At 31.1% G+C, this 21,111-nt stretch overlaps 1 protein-coding gene across 1 annotated transcript in view; it reads left to right on the top strand.

The window, feature by feature from the left end:
• The window catches only part of LOC145305777 (uncharacterized), a 71,466-nt gene that overhangs the window by 10,272 nt on the left and 40,083 nt on the right, over nt 1–21,111 (top strand). Inside the window, exons 5-9 of the mRNA XM_080147577.1 lie at nt 4,327–4,384; nt 16,174–16,230; nt 18,975–19,069; nt 19,373–19,490; nt 19,991–20,065. Coding sequence (XP_080003703.1) covers nt 4,327–4,384; nt 16,174–16,230; nt 18,975–19,069; nt 19,373–19,490; nt 19,991–20,065 — 403 coding nt within the window. The remainder of the gene's footprint in view (nt 1–4,326; nt 4,385–16,173; nt 16,231–18,974; nt 19,070–19,372; nt 19,491–19,990; nt 20,066–21,111) is intronic.

The following is a 21,111-nucleotide window of genomic DNA, read 5'->3' on the forward strand; positions in this document are numbered from 1 at the left end:
CTGTACATTAATGTTAATTTGTGGTTAATTGGTGTCTATTTATATTCACATAAATGTTGTAGTTCATCATCACAATGGATATAAAATATACATGGATATTATAACAGAAGAACAACTGTCGTCTGTTTAGGTTGCTAACATGGAACTCATTTATTGGTCAGTTTGTTTATCCAGTAGGAGGGGAGGGGATGTGGTTTAGAGGGTGGATGGATGTATTGTTATTTTAGCTTTTTGTGAGTTTCACTTTATAGAGAACATGAAAATCAGGTGTAACATCCAAATTATAATATATCCATTATCATGACTCAGCAGTAATGACAGCTTAAATGTAGATTGTGAATTTAGATTTACACAGGAATCTTAATGGACAATAAATTGATGTACATCTCTAGTGATAATAAACAAAATTACCCCTTTTTTGATTTATATTATTGGTTGACATTTTGACACGGCTAGTTTTAACCAACAAATCATTATTTCATAAAAATGTAGTATGTTTTTAGCTAACAAATTAGAGAACACTGTTATAAAACTTTGGATACCAATTTTGCTTTCTAGAATACCATTGTCAAAATACGTATAAAGTTTATATTCTAATGCTGCTTGTCTGTTTACAATAAAAAAAGACATCAAGAAATAAATTTTTTGGTAATTTCTCTCAAATTGCCTGGTCGAGCACACATCCCTCCTCACTTATTTAAAAAAAATGAAAATTAGAAACAAGGCGTGGTTTTGTTTTGTATTAGGCTAGGTTATGTTATATTGGATAAAGGGTAGACCCGCTGGGTTATCTCGAATAATAATCGATTATTTTTGGATAAATATTAATCACATTAAATAGTTTGTTTTTAAATATTCTTGTCGCTGTACCTTGTCAAAATCAATCTAAAGACAAATGTATTTGGATTGCTTACAGATTGATCTATGCTAGGGACAAGGGATAGTGATTCTGACAAACAATTATAAGTGAAAAACTATCCTCTTCCCTTATTTCTCCCTCCCCCTCCCTCCTTTCCCACTTCCCTTCAGTTAAATCAAAAATATGTTGTACGCCAACAAAATATTTAATTTTTGGAAATTTTAAATGGAATTGATTGGCTGAATCACAGATCCTGATCTCTGCAATGTTTATAATGTCTTAACAGTATAAAGGGGAAAGTTATTAAGAGATTTTAATCTATTCCAATTTTTAAATGCTTGGGTGCATTGCTTTTGTTAATTTTTAAGACACACCATTATGGATTATCAATATAGCTATAGGGGCAATTAAGTAAAGGGGGGAGGGAGGGGGTATTGAACCCTCTACTTATTAGTTTAGACGAAAAAGTATAAAAATTTCTTGGTCTTTTTTCTATGCGCGATTCCTCTTGTGGGCGGTGGTAACCTTTCCTAAAATAGATATAAACATTCTTTTTACCTTTAAGAAGCTTCACTACAAACGAGAAACATATCGGTTTAGCTATTTGCGAGATCCTTTACTTTACACACAGACACTTACAAAGACAGACAGACATACTTCCTGTTATTTTCTGTCGAGATCCTTTAGTACACACACACACAGACCTACACCTTATTACTTTTCTATAAGGATTAGGTACTATAGTTTGATTATGTAATTATTTTTCTGAACAGATATAATAAAATATTCCAATAAAATTGTAATGCATATTGTTGTAAAAACGCAATATATAAAGTCAATACAATTACAATAGATATTTATTACTTGGATCTTACACCAGATTTTTATTTTCTCTAATAAAGTGAAACTCGCAGCGGATTAAAATAACGATTCCTCCCTCCCATCCCCTTTACCCCAACCCCTTCCCTCCTTCTGGTTGAACGAACTGACAAAGAAACGCGTTCCATATTAGCAAGCTACATTGATAACAATAAACTCACCTGTCATAATTTCCAAGTATATTCCGTATTCATTACCATCACAATATATTCAGATGCCGCAAAGCATCCTCAAAAACTTGTGTTTTTCGTTGGTAAACAAACTTTGGGTACTTTTAATAAAGGCGAAGCTTTTCTATAATTAAGGTCGGTCCGTCCGTCCGTACGTCTGTACGTCTGTAATGGATAGCTTTTTTCGTTAATTTAGGCATGTTAGAATTGTCCTATTGATTTCAAACTTTGCATGGTGATTCCTGTAGAAGTTAGGTACGATTTAGAAAGCGTAGCAACTCTATAATCGGTGCCAGAATGTCCGTACGTCCATTTTAAACATGTTGATTTTTAATTTTTTTAACAACAAATTTGTATGTGATAAATTATCTGATTGATTTGATTTTTGGAATACTGATTCCTAGGACAACAAAGTACAGTGTTATAAGCGAAGCATCTCTATAATCAAGTCCTAAAAACGTAAGTAAGTCCTTAAAATTTATCCTGTATTTAAGCAGTTTTTCAACAAATTTAATTAAAATTTTGATTCGATATTTATACCTTTATGTTCTGATTTTTCAGTTCTGACACACTACAGGTATTAATGTTCGTTTGTCCTACCGTTTCAGAGCTTCGCTTTTATGGATGTTATCATCCTTGTTGAATTTTGATTTGCTAGATCAAAGCAATAATTTTAATTTCGATAACTACTGAACCGATTAAGTACTCTATTTTTGGGAAGCTTCATATAGGTCTTGTGATGTTTTTAGGCTATTTTATTTTTAGATTTAAGTATTTTATTAATTTAGGCTATTTGTCTGTTCTTCCCCATCCCTTTGAATACAGAATCCCTAGATATAAGGGGCGCAGCCGCTATGTCCTAAAATATGATAACCAATGCAGGTTTCTTGTTAATAATACTTGCAGACAAGATACAAAAATACATAATACACATTTGGATGTCTCCCAGATAGATAGATGGATAGATATAGGTATACAAAATAGGATTCTGGAGAGAAGATTGTGTTACTTTGGGTTTAAAAAATACTTATTCCTAAAAAAGGAGAACAAATGGTTTCTTGTTAATAATAGATAGATGGATAGATATATACAAATAAGGATTCTGGAGAAAGGATTGTTTTAATTTGGGTTTAACAAATACTTATTCCTAAAATAGGAGAACAAATGGTTTCTTGTTAATAATACTTTCAGACAAGATACAGAAATATATAATACACATTTGGATGTCTGCCAGATAGAAAGATAGATAGATTGATACAGACATGGATTCTGAAAAGCAACGATGTGATATTTTTATAAATCTTAAGGGATAAGACAATGAATGAAAAATTTATATACATCCTCAAAATACCTCTTCTGTACATGACTTCTTTGAAAAGTTTAGAACCAACAATATTAAATTCAATAAAAGTACCCAACTTTTTTGAGCCACGGTAAAGGTACATGAATTTAAAGTACGTTTCTATCCTAGAAGAAAATAATTGGACTTGAAGCCATATATACTGTAAATCATTACAATTTGTCCCAACTTTATTTTTCCCAACAATTTACTTTTTAAAATATATGTCTTTTTCCTTGGCTAGGGCGGATGTTAAAATTATTGGAACAAATGTTCCACCAAAAGTTAACATTCACTTCTTTTTATGACAATAAAATAAGGATTGGCAGCCGCCTATTTTTAGGACCTTTGAGGTGTCTGAAAAGAAAAAAATGCGGGATTAATACTTCGGAATGTTGAATTATTATTATTAGGCTGTTACACTAGCCCCTAAAGTTTTTTAAAATAACGTTTTCTTATTCGTTGACTAAACATTTTGGGGGCTTTGATTGAATTTAGATTGATTGGTTCATTAAGTTGAGTGTCGAAACATTTTAACCACTTAATTGTAATCTAGACAAGGGCCCAAGGGGTAATATAGTGTATATTCTTTGGATAAGTACATCAATTGTCTTAACCCTTTAGCTCCATGTGATTTTTCCAAAACTAAGCATCTCTGGCTTAGTATATTGTGGCTACGAATTAATGAACCACTATCGGATGGGGCTTTTCTAAAGAAAAATGACGGTTGCCGAGCCTAGCAAAAAAGATAAAGTAAGAAGTTGATATTGTAAAGTAGATAAAAGCCAAAGTAAATTAGATATTGCAGGCTTAGAAGAAAAATATATTACAATTTTTCACAAAACCACAGAAATGATTGACATCGTCAAATGCCTTGTTTATATCAAGGTATTATATGTAAAAAAAAAACACGATAAAATGCTTAGGGGAAAATCGGTTTATATTTCTTTTACGTCTATGAAACAAATTTTACTTTTTATTTTATTTTAATTGAAGATTCTCTGTAAAGTACAAATAATTCAAACCAGCATTTCCCGAGATCTTTAACTTCAGACAAAAAAAAACTATTTTTGTTTTAGATTGTTGGAGGTGGAATTGGCCCAAGAAATTCTCAAATCTGAACTCTTAGTTACAGAGGTATGATATTTCTAATTTTAGATTTTCTTTTATAAAAAAGTAACAGGATTTGTTTGTTTGTGTGTCTGTCCGAATCGAATGATCTCTGCAACCGTTGAACCGATATGGTTCTCTTTTACTGTGTAGCTTCTCATAGGTCCTAGAAAAGTTTTTAACTATTTTGGAGAAGGGCACCACCACCCATCCAAGATAAATCGCATCTAGAAAAAAATGACCAACCCCAAAAATGACAGTTTTTCTTTTTAAAAATACAATAGTATGAATGTGCCTTTACCCCCAGCCATAGACGTCTAAGGGGGGGGGGGGGTAATGAGGCGATTACCCCCTCCAAACGAATTTGGGTGTGCCGTAGGCACCCCTAAAATATTTATTTTACCCCCTCCCCCCCCATTTAAAATTTACCCCTACCCTGGGGTAACAACAAACAATTTTTTGCGCGCTTCGCGCGCATTTTTAATACTAAATATTTAATAAAATTTAAATTACCCCCCCAAATATTTTACACCGAGGGTAAATTTTGGGGGGTGGGGAAACAAAATTTAGCCCTGCCAACAGATTTCAGGGGGGGTAATTACCCCCCCCCCCCCCCCCCAAGCAAATTTTACCCCCGGGGTAAAAATTTTGGGGGGGGTAAAAAAATTTTGCGACGCGCTTCGCGCGCCATTTTACCCCCCCCCAAAAGCGAATTACCCCCCCTTAAAAAAATTTTACCCCCCCCCAAACAAAAGCTTGGACGTCTATGCCCCCAGCCCCCTTTTCCTTCCTTAATGGCCTCTAGGAGCGTAGCCGCTAGAAATTGCAAAATAATTGATAGCTTTATTTATTTATAAGATAGTTTGGAATTATTCATATTTTATTGATGTAGTCATCCTTGTTTTAACATTTTCTGTGAAAGAAGTTTGAGAGTATAACCTTTTGTCTGAAAGAAGAGTATAGAAACTTTTTGACATTATATGCTTTCATTTATATTTCTTTACTATAAGTACTTTTTTCGTTTTATTGGAGGAAAATTGCATAAAAATCCATCCTAATATTTCAGTTTAGAAATAAGATAGCCTAAAACTAGATATCCTAGATATTTATAAAATTATTTCCGAAACAATATGTTATTTGCTAATAGGGAATACGCTTCTAGAAGCCTCTAGGGGCACTTGATAGATAGGGATGAGGAGTCGAACCTCATATTTGAATTTGAATTTTTTTAAAAGTTTGATAAGGCGGAATTTTTTTCCAGCAGTGATTTCTCTTGGGGGGAATGGAGGTACCCTCCCCAAAAATAGTTATAAAACTTCTAGGAGAACTACATCAGTTAGTGGTTAGCGAGATCTTAAGCTTCACATAGGCAGACATACATCATGCAACTTTTTATAAGGAATAGGTTTAAACAAGTTTTGATTGCAGTTTATTTTAATATTCAAAAGTATCATTATTATAAATGTAGCATATGTTTTCACAATTTTATGAATCTAAATTTTATTTTTACAGTCCTTGAATTCTTAAAAATAATATTTTAACAAATTCTCCAAATATTTATATTTCAAGATTTTAAATTTTCTGAAGGTTTGATAAGTATTATAAAAAAAAGTTTTGTTTAAAAATATTAGGTTTTAAAAATTCCAAGTATTTAGTACACTAAGAAACACAGTAGAAAACAAAGAAAAATGGGAAGCTCAATTAAAATCAAGACATGTCTCTAAATGTACCCTGTGAGGCAGGGGACATTGGACTGTTTATTACGCTTTATAATAACGTTTTCTCATTGGTTGGCTAAACAACTTTGGGGACTTGTATTGAATTTTGATTGGTTGGATCATTAACTTGAGTGTCCAAAAAATTTCAACCTCCGGTACAAACAGATTCACACAGCTCCTGTTACATTATTATAAGGGTACCTACTACCTACCTAGATTTTTTTTGTGTTCAATTATTTTTATAAGAAAAATTATACAGCTATCTGGAATTTGCAATTTTGCAACATTTATCTTAAATTTAAAATTTTGCTTTCATCTCAGTGAAGAGAGTTTGATATGAGAATCTAAATTCTATAATTCAGTGCTTAATTTCATAATTTGGTTTTAATACCTATAACACAATATTTTAGCAAAATTCAAAATATTATAAAATATGCTGTAAAAATGCAATTTTTAACGTTTATTTGAATTTATTAAAAATAACAATGCTAAAGAATTTGATTTTTTATGAGTTGGATTTTATGCCATGCATTTTGAAAATATATTGAGAACAAGGCAGATTTAAAATACAATTGTTAATAATAAAAATAAAAATTGACTTTGCCCTTAATTCTTCCTCTCATACCCATTCTACAATTTTTCCTGGAGAGGTCATGCAAAAGAAGACTTAAACCTGCCAGTAAGCAACATTAACTTCATAAAATTGTGAACCACTCAGTTTAGGAAATTTTCGAGATCGTAAAAGATTTCTACTTCTCAACTCGAACTTTAAAACCTAGCTTAATATTTATTTATTTTGTATTGCCATTTTCTTGCGTGCTTTTTTTGAGTTATGTTGCTCCATATTTTTTCTGGTCTCTCTGATGTGCAAAAACTTTTGCATTGAACAAGTCAAAGTTAAAGCTAAACTTTTGCAAGTTCTTCAAGTAGTTTCACTCCATCAGGAATAGGGACAATTTAGTTTATTAATAGATCAGCAACATTTATACAACAATCCTTATACTAAAGTAACAGGATGTCTGTGTGTTTGTACCAAAGGATCTCGCTAACCGCTGAACCGATCGGGTTCTCCTTAACAGGGTAGCTTCTTGATAAGTCCCGGGAAGGTTTATAACTATTTTGGGGGAGGGTACTACCACCCTCCCAAGAGAAATGACAAAAAAATCGAAATTTTTAAAAACTTATGGGAGACTTCAACGTCAAATAAAGAGGTATCATACATAAAAAATTAACGTTAACAAACAAAAACATTTAAAGTGCCACTAGAGGCCTCTAGGGGCGTAGCCGCTAGTATTTAATAAAACATTTAAGTCTATTTTTATTTTTTTGTTAAATTTAGTGGGTTTATGGGATAAGACGGTGGACGATAAATTGAGGCACATCTCCATTGATTATAAACCAAAAATACCATTTCTGTATATTTATTTTTTATAAAGAGGGAGGTCATTTTCTAGTAAATCCCGTAAAGGTGTGTGTTATAAGGCCTAAAAATAGTAGTAGAACGATAAGGTGCTCTATATATTTGTATTCCCTATTGAATAGAACAATAGGGTATTTTTTTTTTTTTTTTTTTGATAACCATACCTGGAATATCTTTATAAAATACAAAATTTCTATCAAACGCTTTGTTTAAATGCTTTAAAGGTTAAGAACAATCTATACCATTAAACAAAGGAAGAAGCCATTCTTTACAGGTTGTACGAGCAGTGAACATTAAAATGAAACTTTAACAAATCATTAATACACTGACTTAGTGAAACAAACTAACACAACAAGTTACATACAGACAATTTTGAAAACATTCAGATATACAATCTATATAAGAAGGTAGTTGTTCGCTGTAGTGAAATTGAAATGAAACAATGCACATTGAAACCTTCTACTTCAAAGCAAACAAACATGAAATTCCACAAACATAAAACTAATTTTTGTCACCTTGAATAAATCAACCTGTAAAGAATGGCTTCTTCCTTTGTTTAATGGTATAGATTGTTCTTAACCTTTACCTTGTACCTATAGAAAACATTATTAATATAATTATATTTTTTAAAAATTTTTGTCAGTTTGAGCCAAACAAAGCGTTTGATAGAAATTTCGTATTTTTTAAAGATATTCCAGATACGTTTATCAAAAAAAAAAAAAAAAAAAATTTCCCTATTGTTCTATTCAATAGGGAATACAAATATATAGAGCACCTTATTGTTCTACTACTATTTTTAGGCCTTATAACACACACCTTTACGGGATTTACTAGAAAATGACTTCCCTCTTTATTCATTATATTTCAAAATTCTATTATTATACATATGACAATGTTTTTGTAAGTGGATTATAGAAGAAAAAATTGGATACAATTAATCATAATACAACAAGGATGACAACATCCATAAAAGCGAAGCACTGAAACGGTAGGACAAACGGACATTAACACTTATATAGTGTCAGAACTGAATAATCAGAATATAAATGTATAAGAGTCGAAGCAAAATTGTAAGTAAATTTGTTGAAAAACTGCTTTATACAGGATAATGTTTATGGACATACTTACATTTTTAGGACTTGATTATAGAGTTGCTTCGCTTATAACATTATACTTTGTTGTCCCAGGAATCAATATACCAAAAATCAGATCAATCGGATGATTAGAACACATAAAAGTTTGTTGTTAAAAAAGTAAAAAATCAACATGTTTAAAATAGACGTATGGACATTTTGGAAATGATTATAGAGTTGCTACGCTTTCTAAATCGTACCTAACTATAAAAGGAATCACCATGCAAAATTTGAAATCGATAGGACAATTCTAACATGCCTAAATGAACGAAAAAAGCTATCCGTTACGGACGGACGGACGGACCTACCCTAATTATAGAAAAGCTTCGCTTTTAAAAAGGAACATATAGTCATAAGTAAATAATTGCGACTTGACACCTCATTTATGACCATTCTGTCAAGTTTGAGGGTTTACCCAAGCCGCTGTTTGTGTTTTCTGATCAGGTTAAGGATTGGGTGAAGGCGGCAGAAGGACAAGACAGGCTGAAAGGCTAATAGCTTTGAATGTATGGTCATAATTTGTTATTTTTTATGTACGTGGGCTGAAAATATTGGTTGTGATTTGTTGTGATTTGTTGGAAAGTGTTACTTGTTGTTTGTAGCCCTTGTACCTTGTTACTATTGTCATTCATGTTTAAATGTGCTATACTTTTTTAATTTAGTAGCCTTAAAATCTTTGGTTGAAAAGTTTGGGCAATGCTAGTTTGATACAAACAATGAGGATTAAATTACAACGAATTAGAGAATGTGTTTATAAAACTTTGGGTGCCAGTAGATTTTATAGCAGGGTGTCGGAGCCGTATAATTTTGATGCGGCTCCGGCTCCTACCTTAAAATTAATATATCAATTTTTTGTTCATTATTGAATTTGATAAAATAAAATAAATAATATAAAATATTTTGCTTTTATTTGATTAAAGCTATATAAAAGTAGAAGGATGTGTGTCTATTTGTTAAGTAACAATAGTTTTTCAGTTTATTATATGGAAATAGACCGTTGCCAAATTATAATATTACTTTAAAAAATCATTTTTAGCTAATCTGGAGCCGGAGCCGTTTTTAACGAAAAATACGGCTCCAGCTCCACCAAAAATGTTGCTGCTCCGGCTCCGAAACACTGTTTTATAGTCCAAAGAATAATATATTTTTCCCTTTTATCTTCCATTGTTCTCTCCCTGTATATGTTGCATTTACATATTATTTGTTTTAAATTGTACTAAATAGTAAAAAAGACATTTTGCTTTTTAATAACAACAATCCCTTTATGAAAGGGGTATGAGTATCTACCAAAGACAGAATACTGAAACATAAAGAAAAACAATCGCATTCAATTTTTTAAAGATAATAAATGAAACACTTTTTTAAAATATTTGAACTTCTAACACTTGTTTTACTCAAAATATACAAAAGAAAGCACATAGTGATAGAGGGGACAGTTGGCTGTTTATTACTCTAGTCCCCAAAGTCCTGTAATAACATTTTCTTATTCGTTGGCTTAAAAGGGGACCTGAGTGATTTTTATTAGTTGGTTAATTAATTTAAGTGTTTAAACGTTTCAACCACTAAATTTAATCTACATAAAGGGTAATTTTGTGTATCATCATTGGGGGTGTACATCAATTTATCGGACATTGTCTTATTCCTTTAATTCCCTGAGAAACCAATAACTTCTGTCCCCCCCCAAAAAAAATTTTAACATTAAAAAATTTTAAGTATAAAATATTTTCATTTATTTTCATAGGGTCAAGCGGGGCATAGACCGGTAATTTTTACCCACCTTCAGAAAATGACCTTTATCTCCATGTTCCTTTCAAATGACAGAAAAAAAACATAAAAGCAAATTTGTTCCTTATTAAATTGCCTACAAAAAAGTATAAAATAAAAATATAAAATGTGAGATGAATTTTCAAAAAAAATTTAACCTAGGTGTATAAAGATCGACCTACACAAAAATTGGTAAGACCTAGAACTGATCCGTACAAACCTTTTGAACTAAGAATTGCCCGCTTTTTCCAAATCCGTTGAGAGCTTAAACGTAGAGTTAATATTTTTTTCAAAAATGACCAAAGTTCGTGCGGGGTCTTTTTCGGTAACGTCGAAAAAAAAATTTAAATTCGATTTTTAAGATTAATTTTCAGGTTTTCTTTGGTAAAATCTAAAATTCAATATGGGCTTTTTAAGAATTAGGCCAAAAAGTGAATAGAACAGGTTTTTTTATAAAAAAGTGTTTAATAAAATTTTTGTGAGAAAAAAATCGAAATTTCTCGTCTTAAAAAAATTATTTTTGACGTAGAAGGAATTGTCTGATCCTTATGAAAATTTTTGTGGATAATCCCTATAACATATACTAATTATGATTATTTAAGTTCTAGGATAACGTCCTTTTAGGACCTGATAGTCTTTTCCGTAACCTTTCTATTTGTTTTGGTTTCATTTGAAAATATAAATATTTACCCCATTTTTTTTTCTTCAAAAAACCGAAAAAATTACCGGTTTAGCCTCGCCTCACCCTAGGCTTATAGTTAATTTTTCTACCTACCATTTATTTTCTTTATCTATGCGAGCAGTCATTATTTGAACCAATCTAACCATATTGTAATGTTTAAAATAATGTAATATGGTTTCGGCTTGGAATTAAAACAATGTTAACATCGCCCTCTGGTAGCAACGCTTTATGGGACAATAGATGATTTTGATTATGCCATAATTATGGAAAACTAAAGAACCCTTTGTTAAGATTAAAATCATTGATGGAAAAGTTTAGGGAAATTTAGATCAGAAGACTGATGGACCTATTAATTTGTAACTTACCAAAAAAAAACAGAAGTCTATCTTATAAAGAAGCTGAGATAATCAAAATACCCCTGTAGCGACAACGGATTGACGAGCGCAACAACTCATTGAGTAGCTTCGCTACTAAAAAGAAATTCTTTTAACATTATGTGGTGTAAATTTTAAATGTGTCTGCCTGGATATACTTATACTGAATACTAAAAGTTGAGCTTTTCCTACAAAACAGTAAACAGCAAGGTATCTTAAGTGATATGGCAATAGACGATAAATGGAAGAACACCCCTATTATTATAAACATAGTCATTTGATAGATGAAAAGGATGACTAACCAAAAAATCATTTAGAAAATTAAATACCTATACTCAGTGTTGCGGATCTGGATCCGCAAGGATCCGCATTTTTTGAGTCCAAGGATCCGGATCCGGATCCTGGGGTATAAAGAGGGAAGTCATTTTCTAGTAAATCCCGTAAAGGTGTGTGTTATAAGGCCTAAAAATAGTAGTAGAACGATAAGGTGCTCTATATATTTGTATTCCCTATTGAATAGAACAATAGGGAAATTTTTTTTTTTTTTTGATAACCGTACCTGGAATATCTTAAAAAAATAAGAAATTCTATCAAACGCTTTGTTTGGCTCAAACTGACAAAAATAAAAAAAATATAATTATAATAATAATGTTTTCTATAGGTACAAGGTAAAGGTTAAGAACAATCTATACCATTAAACAAAGGAAGAAGCCATTCTTTACAGGTTGTACGAGCAGGGAACATTAAAATGAAACTTTAACAAATCATTAATACAATGACTTAGTGAAACAAACCAACACAACAAGTTACATACAAATCCTATTTTAAAGCCAGAATATTTTTTTTATAATAAATATTGACCAAAATATAGCTGAAAAACAAGTTAGTTTTTTGATAATGAAAGTTTAATTTACAGAAAAAAATGTTCTAAAATGTAGTTGTTCGTTGTAGTGAAATTGAAATGAAACAATGCACATTGAAACCTTCTACTTCAAAGCAAACAAACATGAAATTCCACAAACATAAAACTAATTTTTGTCACCTTGAATAAATCAACCTGTAAAGAATGGCTTCTTCCTTTGTTTAATAGTATAGATTGTTCTTAACCTTTACCTTGTACCTATAGAAAACATTATTATTATAATTATATTTTTTTTTATTTTTGTCAGTTTGAGCCAAACAAAGCGTTTGATAGAAATTTCTTATTTTTTTAAGATATTCCAGGTACGGTTATCAAAAAAAAAAAAAAAAAAAAATTTCCCTATTGTTCTATTCAATAGGGAATACAAATATATAGAGCACCTTATCGTTCTACTACTATTTTTAGGCCTTATAACACACACCTTTACGGGATTTACTAGAAAATGACTTCCCTCTTTATGGAAAAATCTATTTAAGTTTATATAAAATAGTCACTTTTGAAATATCTGGTAACCTTGTTAAGATCAGCTGATTCACTCCCACACTCTTCTCTCTCACATTGTATTCGAGATTAAAGAATAAATGTTTTTTGAAAAATTTGGTGATTTTATTTTTATTGTCAAGGATTTGGATCCGCACTGACCAAATTTGGAGGATCCGGATCCGCATACAATCAATGCGGATCCACAACACTGCCTATACTACTGCATGATCTCACAAAGGCATCAGTTCTCATGGAAGCTAATCTTGTTCCTCTACTTTATTTTTTCGTATTGTATTAACATCCCTATATTTCTCTCAACACTATATTATGAGCCTCTAACATTCATAACAATTCTCAAAATAAAATAGCTTAAAAACATCTCGGGAGAGACCTATGTGAAGATTACCTAAAATGAAGAACTCAGTCGCTTCAGTAGTCATAGAAATTTTGATCATCAGACAAATTAGTTATAGTTTATATAATGTAATTTAAAAGCTAAAATATATCCTTTTATAGCATATTTTGGCCTTGTCTTCAGAAACAAGTCTACATTATTAGATTTACCTTCAAAATTTTACAATTTTGAATTTAATTTAGAGATGGCAATCCGTATCCGGAATCCGCCCAATTTTTGGCCAATTTTGGAATCCGGATCCGGAATCCGTTTTTTAATAGCGGATTCCGGATTCTTAATTGGTTGGCTAAAATTAGAGTCTTGAGTTTTTTCTTTAAACTCCTCCTCTTTGAAGGCAAAGATTTTCATCATTATATATAATATCTTTTAAAATTTGGTTCGATTCTCGGAAGTGAGAACATCAAGAACATTGATTTTTAGGACATATGTAGCACTTAATTTAAAAAAAAATTTAAAATCCTTTTAAAATATTGCTAGAATCTAGAATCCGAATCCAGAATCCGCCAAAAATAAGAATCCGGAATCCGCAAGGAATCTGCCATTTTTTTTGACGGATTCTTTAAGAATCCGGAATCCGAATCCGGTCCAAAAATTCGACGGATTGCCATCACTAGAATTTATATTCCCACATATGCTATCACAGGCAGGGAGTGGACAATTTACTGGAGATACTCCCTCATAAGTGAACAAAATCGTTTATGTTCTGATATTCGTCGGCATAAAACTTTGGTGTTCTACTTTTCTCTGATAATTTTATAGTTTCAGGCTATATTATTTTTTCTTAAGTCTTTAAGTTGTTTTAACCTATTTTTCTGCTTCTCTCCACTTCGAATACAGAGTTGCTAGATGATAGAGATGCCCTCGCTTGTGATGATACATATTTGTATTAAGCCCACATAAATCTTACATTATTCTAATATCATTGAAGAAGGAAAGAATGAAAAATTGGATATTTTTTGTTGGAAACATTTTTCTTTCAAATTTTCTATTGGTTTCTCCCCGGGCCTCTTCCTGATTTATTGTTTACATCAAATACAGGCATGACCAGGGATGATTTTCAACAAAATAATCCCTTCTTTTCATAAGCTCTGTGTTATGTGCCCTTGTTGCAGTACCTTAACAAAATGAAACATTTATCTATACTACATTTATTAGAAATCTTATGGGATAAGACAATGGACGATTAATTGATAAAGAACACCAATGATGATCAACAAATTTACCCCTTCTTTACATTAGCACTGTGTAATGGATCCCTAGTTGTTGTAGTACTAACTTACTAACTTATTGTCCAGCAGGCTGTCCACGAATCTTCGCCAAGGTGTTCTAGCTTGTGCCAAAGGTTTTGCTAATTTATACTAGTTCTTAGGTGAGTTTTCGTCTCCAAGTAAGTTTAGGTGCACCACGTCGCCTGGAACCTTGAAGGTCCCAGGTCAAGGCTAAACTTGTAGTACGTTAACAAAATTAAACACGAGTCTCTTTTTATCAGGGATCTTAAGGTATAAGACAATGGACGATTAATTGATAAAGATCACCAATGATGATCAACAAATTTACCCCTTCTTTACATTATGTAATGGATCCCTAGTTGTTGTAGTTCTAACTTACTTACAGCCTTATTGTCCAGCAGGCTGTCCACGAATCTTCTTAAACACAAGTCAATTTTTATCAGGGATCTGAAGGGATAAGACAATGGATGAAAAATTGATATAAAACACCAATGATGATAAACAAAATTACCCCGTCATTACATTATCAATATGGGATGGTTCCTTAGTCCCGCTTATCAAGTGTAACCCCCTATTTAGATTAAAACTATTAGTTGACACTACTAGTTTTTAAACAACCAATTAAAATTCAAACAACAAATAAGATAACGTGGTCATAAAACTATTGGTACCAGTATAATTTATAGTCCAATTTCTCCTTCCTCCCCAATAAAAGCAAAGAACCTCATTTGGACAATCAAAGATTAACATTCAAAAGAACGAATCTAACATGCCAAATTAACGAGCATAGATACTGTCTTACTAACGCTAAATAAAAAATTCTTTGTTATTAAAAATAAGAACAATTAGCTCTGTAATAAATGCGGAAAAAAACATGAATTTCTTTATTTTTATTTATATAAAGGTATAATATAAAGTTAATTTTGTTAGAAAGTAATATAAGTTAAACCTTCACCCTCAACTTTATACAAAATTTCAAATTTAGTATCCACAGAAAATAGTTTAACAGTAATTTTTAAATTTTATTTAACAAACTTCTGGTTTCGCCCATTTATTTTAGTTTAAATACAAAATCGCCTTAGAATCCTATACATGTATGTATATAAAAATCCTCTTTTTATTTTTTTGCTGTAATGTTTTTGACTACATAACTAAAAAAAGAGTTCAGATAAGTAGCAGCGCAAATAATATTGGACTAACTTTATAAAAATATATAATTCCTGAAAATACAATGTCTATGATAGAAATGTTATTTGTACGCCGTCTAACGCTTTGTTTAGGTCAAACAAGCACAAATTAAAAATTACAATGGATTTACAAAAGTATTGTACCAAAATATATTTATAATTTTATGGAATATTTGTGCATTATGTAAAATAAGCGGCTATGTCCATAGATGCCTCTAGGGTGGGGGAAGGGGTGAAATCCCTTCCCTATTTTTTATTCTAGTTTTAAAAAGAATATTAATAGGGGCGATTTGTTTTTGGTACTCACCTCAAAAATAATTATAAACCTTTTAAGGACCTTTGATAAGCTACATAGCAGTTAGCGAGATCCTTCGGTACCTACAGAAAGACAGAAATCTTGGTACTTTTATATAAGGATATGTAAAAATTCGTTGCTTGATTATTTTAACTGTAAGAAAGAAACACGTGATAATTTTTGTTTTTTTTCAGGATGAAGATTTTATCAACAACTTTATTCTGTCTGAAGATGTTCTCGAAAATTACAAGGTTTGCTTTTCTTTATATAAATAGAATCAGTGGCGTACAATAGGGAGGTGTAGAGTGGTTTCAACAACTCCCTTAAAATTGAAATAGGGAAGGCATGTCTTCCCCCTTTTTCACTCCCCAATAGTGAATTACTGTGCACGCCAACAAGATAGACAAAGATTTTTGTAAATGATTTAAGGAATTTTACTCGCATGTCTTAAAATTCCAAGAAATTTAGAGTTATTGTTTAGCTCAACTATGTTTAATAATTCCTCGTCCAATTCTATTATAAAATAATGGATGCACATCTTACATCTTATAATTTTTCTCTGCAAAAAGACCTTTATAAAAATCTAAAAACGACAATACCAAATAATAGATAAGTATCTAGATTTAACAGTATTTGTCCAGCTATAAGAAGAATTCACTCTTTTATTTAATGTTTAAGTTGTTCAATTTATGATTTACTAATTGCATATAGGGAAGGGCGAGGGAGGTTAAAAAATAGTATAAAACCACCAAATTAATTTATAAAGCTTTCCTGAAAAGTAAAATAAATTTGGACCAGCAGTTTCCTTTAACAGTAGAGGTATATCTTAGAAGGACGGCCCTAATGCCTTCCATACGGAAACTGTCAATTTAACTTTTGATAAAGCCTTTGCATGAAACCTAAACCAAGTTCTAGCATAACTTTATTCGTCAATATCACAGTATGATTTGGACCTAAAGTAGGTTGCTGTTGTGATATTACTACATAGATATTTGTGCATTTTTAGGAATGACCTATATAGCAAAGTTGAATGGGTCTATACTGGGTATCCTAGCATTAGAGTTCTTACAAAACTAAAAATATTTATAAGAAATAAACAGCAAAGTACATATATTTATAAATGGGGTATTCCTGTCCAGTTTTTTGTTTAGGAATGAATATTTTTTACCCGAGGGAATAAATGATGGACCGATAGGTCATTATTTATTTTTTTTGTTTAGGAAACAAAAAAACTGGACAGGAATATCATTCTCATTTAAACAAAAACTCATTTTTATGCTAAATTATATATATTGAAAATAAGTGTTCTTTTAAAAAAATATTATAAATACCTATGAAAAAAGGAGATTATTTTCTTTCTTTAAGTAATTAATAAAAATTCTAAAATCTTCCAAAAAAAAAAAAAATCTTCTAAAAATGATACCCGGGATATAAATGATCATACCCGGGAAATAAATGAATATTTACATCCACTATTTAAGGGGTCGTTTATATGGGAATGTATATTTATATAATGTACATAAATGCAGTATTAAACTAATAATAATAATAATAATTTTTTTGGTGCTGCCAGGTACCCCCTAGCTTAGGAGATAGCACATACAATACTCTAAATTGCTGCTATATATCGACAATTTAGAGTTTACATTATGATGTTTAATCTCATACAAAAATAAAATAATATAGACTAAGAGTTTAATTATTAACTAAGTATAAATTGGTGGAAAAGAAGGAAAATTTTCAGGATATGCACCAGGAGCCACAGGAGTACTATCTTGACCAAAATGGGGATAGTGTATTTGATTCCTGAAGCCCCTTTTTTAGGAATACAAAAAGAAAAAAAAAGAATATATAACATATTAAATGTGAAAGGGAAAATTGAAACTTTAATTTAGTTAAATTGAGTTGTGAGGATGGTAAAAAAAAGAGAAAAACACAAATAAACATTTATATTATAGAAAAAATAATAGAAATCAGTAAATAGTAAGATTGACTAAGGGAAAAAAAATTTTAAAATTAAATGAACGGTCTAAAGTCATCTCGTATTGAACTAACTTATCTAATGCTTTTATACTTTGATACTTTAAACAATTTTATAGAAAAAAGTCCATCTCCATTTGCGATATTATTTTCAATTGAGCTGTAAAATCTGTTTACTTCTTAGACAGCTATGATCTGTTTTTAGTACTTTTCTATGCTTTGCAATCTTTGTTCCCTCTTTTTGCTTGTCTATCTGTCATTCTTGTAATTCTGTAATGTAAGAATACCTTCTAATTTGAGGAATAGATTAAAGTTGGTTTTAATAACAAAGATTAGGGGATTGATAAAACTTTCAAGTAATAGGATACCTTTCTGTAATACTTGACTTTTCAGAAATGTTTTTTGTTCCTTCACATATTTTTGTTTTATATCCCTACTAGCGGCTATGTCCCCTAGAGTTCTTTAGTGGCTCTTGAGGGGGGGGGGGGGGATTCGATCCACTCCACTTAAAATTTTTGGTTTAAGAAGTAAAAAATGTTTGGCAGGTTTTTTTTTCTTTGCTCTATTTCTCTTGGGAGAGTGGTGGTACAATCTCCCAAATTAGTTATAAACATTCCCAGAAAAGCTGCAGTGAAAAGGAGAATCATATCAGTTCAGCTGTCAACGAGATCCTTAGCTACAGATAAAAAAAAATTTTCTACTTTATACAATATGATAATAAAGTAACAGGATCTGTGTGCGTACAGAAGGGTCTCGATAACCCCTTAACTGATATGGTTCTCCTTTAAAGAGGAGGGTACAATCATCCTTCCAAGAGAAATCGCTAAAAATACCAAACAATACCCATTTAAAAGTTTCCGCAAGGTGGCGCAAGTGCAGTGTCAGAAACATGAATAAAAAAACAGGAGATTTTAACATAGATAAATCATATCTCAAATTAGATATTATAGAAAACTTTAAAGTGCCACCAGGGGCGTAGCCGCTAGTGATTAAAAAAAGTATTATTATTTTTTAGTTGGAGAAAGAGGGAGGCAGCCGGTCTTATCTTGGGGAGGTGCTGATGATCAGTGGCAGTTTGGCGGCTGTTGCTGGAGCCGTTTTCTTTCTCAGGTAAACTGTTGGCAGCTTTAGCCAGCAAGCAGGAATCTTATGGGATAAGACAATAATCGATAAAATGAAGATACACAAAATTACCCATGTGAACTAACCAATCAAATTTAGTAGAAGTACCCAACGTTTTTAATCCAAAGAATTTTAAAAAGTTTGAAGTTAGCTGATTTAGAGAATTACTCACTTGAGAGGATTAATTACGATAATTAAGCATAAAACTAAAAAAGTAAATCATGCAAATGAAACATTTTTTAAAAAGTTTAGTTGACAAGGTAGGTAGATTATGCTTAATTTTATTTTTAGTGAAAGAACTCGAGCTGCAGCCGCCGCGGCTGCCATCCTGCCGACAGTTTTAGCGGCTGCTTCATCCGCCAGAGTTGGTGCCAAGGTTCAGTCCAATGCAGAGGCGGAACAATTCAAGGTACAGTTTTCCTCCAGCTTTTCTGCGAGTATAAATATTGGACGCTTTTCTTTTTAGCTTTTGATTTTCTCTATGGGTGATTTCTTTGGGGAGAAGGGTGGTATCCTTCCCAAATATGGTTGTAAACTTTCCCTGGACCTTTACTGTACGGAGAACCATATCGGTTCAGCAGTTTCCAAGATCCCTTGAGATCTTTCTCATATATATACATCCTGTTACTTTTATATAAGGATTCATTCCTAGGAACTAAGATTAATTAAACTTGTTTCTCTGTAATTGGTAACAGGATAACTTTATTACTTGTCTTTTTACAAAACGATGTTATAACCTTATACAATAGCGTTATTATTAAAAAAAATTATGACAACGTTCATTCATGCGAAGTTCTGTAACGGTAGGACAAACTGACATTAACATTTGTAGATTGTCAGAACTTAATAAGCAGAATATAAATGTACTATAATAAATGTCAAACTTTAAGTATACAAATTATTGTTTAGGAGTTATTAAAGTACATGATACAAAATATGAAAACGTTCAAACAGCTATTGAGAAAATCTTTAAATTTAATACAGGTGACTACTTATATTTTTTATTTTAGCTACAGTGCACTATGGGACATTTCAAAACATTTTAAATTTTTCTCAGAGTTTCTCAGAGATTTTTTTACATGAACATGTAGCTTTTGAGGTGTAGATTTGACTTTATTTCATCCATTTTAGGTAAAAGTCCCGACTATTATGCTTTTTTTCGCTTTAAAGTTTTTGTAAAAAAGTAAATGACTTTAACGCTAAAATTAAGTGCAACGACATTTATTTGCGTAATATTTATGTGTTCATTTGACCGTCTCAAGAAATTTAAGAAACAGGGTAAAGAGTAACAGCCCGAAGAAAGGGAAAGTACGAGATAAAAACATTTTGAAACATTTAATTATAAATATTCTATAATCGAGATTGAACTTACTTATCAAGTATGAATTTCTATAATCAAACATATTTTAATCTAAAAGTTATATACTGGATAAAATGTCAAAATTTCCCTCTAAAACTACGTTATTCAAAATAAGAAACAATTTAACAAGCCTTGCTAACTTACTTCCTTAATTTTAATCTTTCTAAATAATTTATTTATAATGAATCACCCCAGAAAGATATAACCTAATTCTTTCTTAAAAGTTTTAATGTCTAAGACTATTACTCTTAGCTCCTTGATATGAAATTCCCCTTGAACATATACACCTGGAGGGTGTTCATACAATCCAATCACATTTTTTTCATGATTTATGATTTTGTCAATTTCAATTTTTTAGAGACAAATGGAATAAAATATTCTTTTTTATTCTTATACTTTTTTTAAGTTGCTAAATTTAGTAAATATTTTGCGGACATGTAAAACCACCCTGTAATTTTCCCAATCCCCACCCCCATAATTTCCAAGATGGGACAGGAAATATCAAGTTTTCTAAGATTGTAAAATTTCTATAATTAGAATTAAAGACAATAAGTAATAAACATGTCATTTATACAACTCTCAATTAGCAAACTTTAAATCTTAGAAATGAGTTTGATATCTTAATTATATTTTATATATTTAATTAATTAATTTTAAAATCTTTAAGTAC

This window comes from Acartia tonsa, chromosome 14 (genome assembly GCF_053477335.1).
Source record: "Acartia tonsa isolate MP-2025a chromosome 14, ASM5347733v1, whole genome shotgun sequence".
Taxonomy (NCBI): Eukaryota; Metazoa; Arthropoda; class Copepoda; order Calanoida; family Acartiidae; genus Acartia; species Acartia tonsa.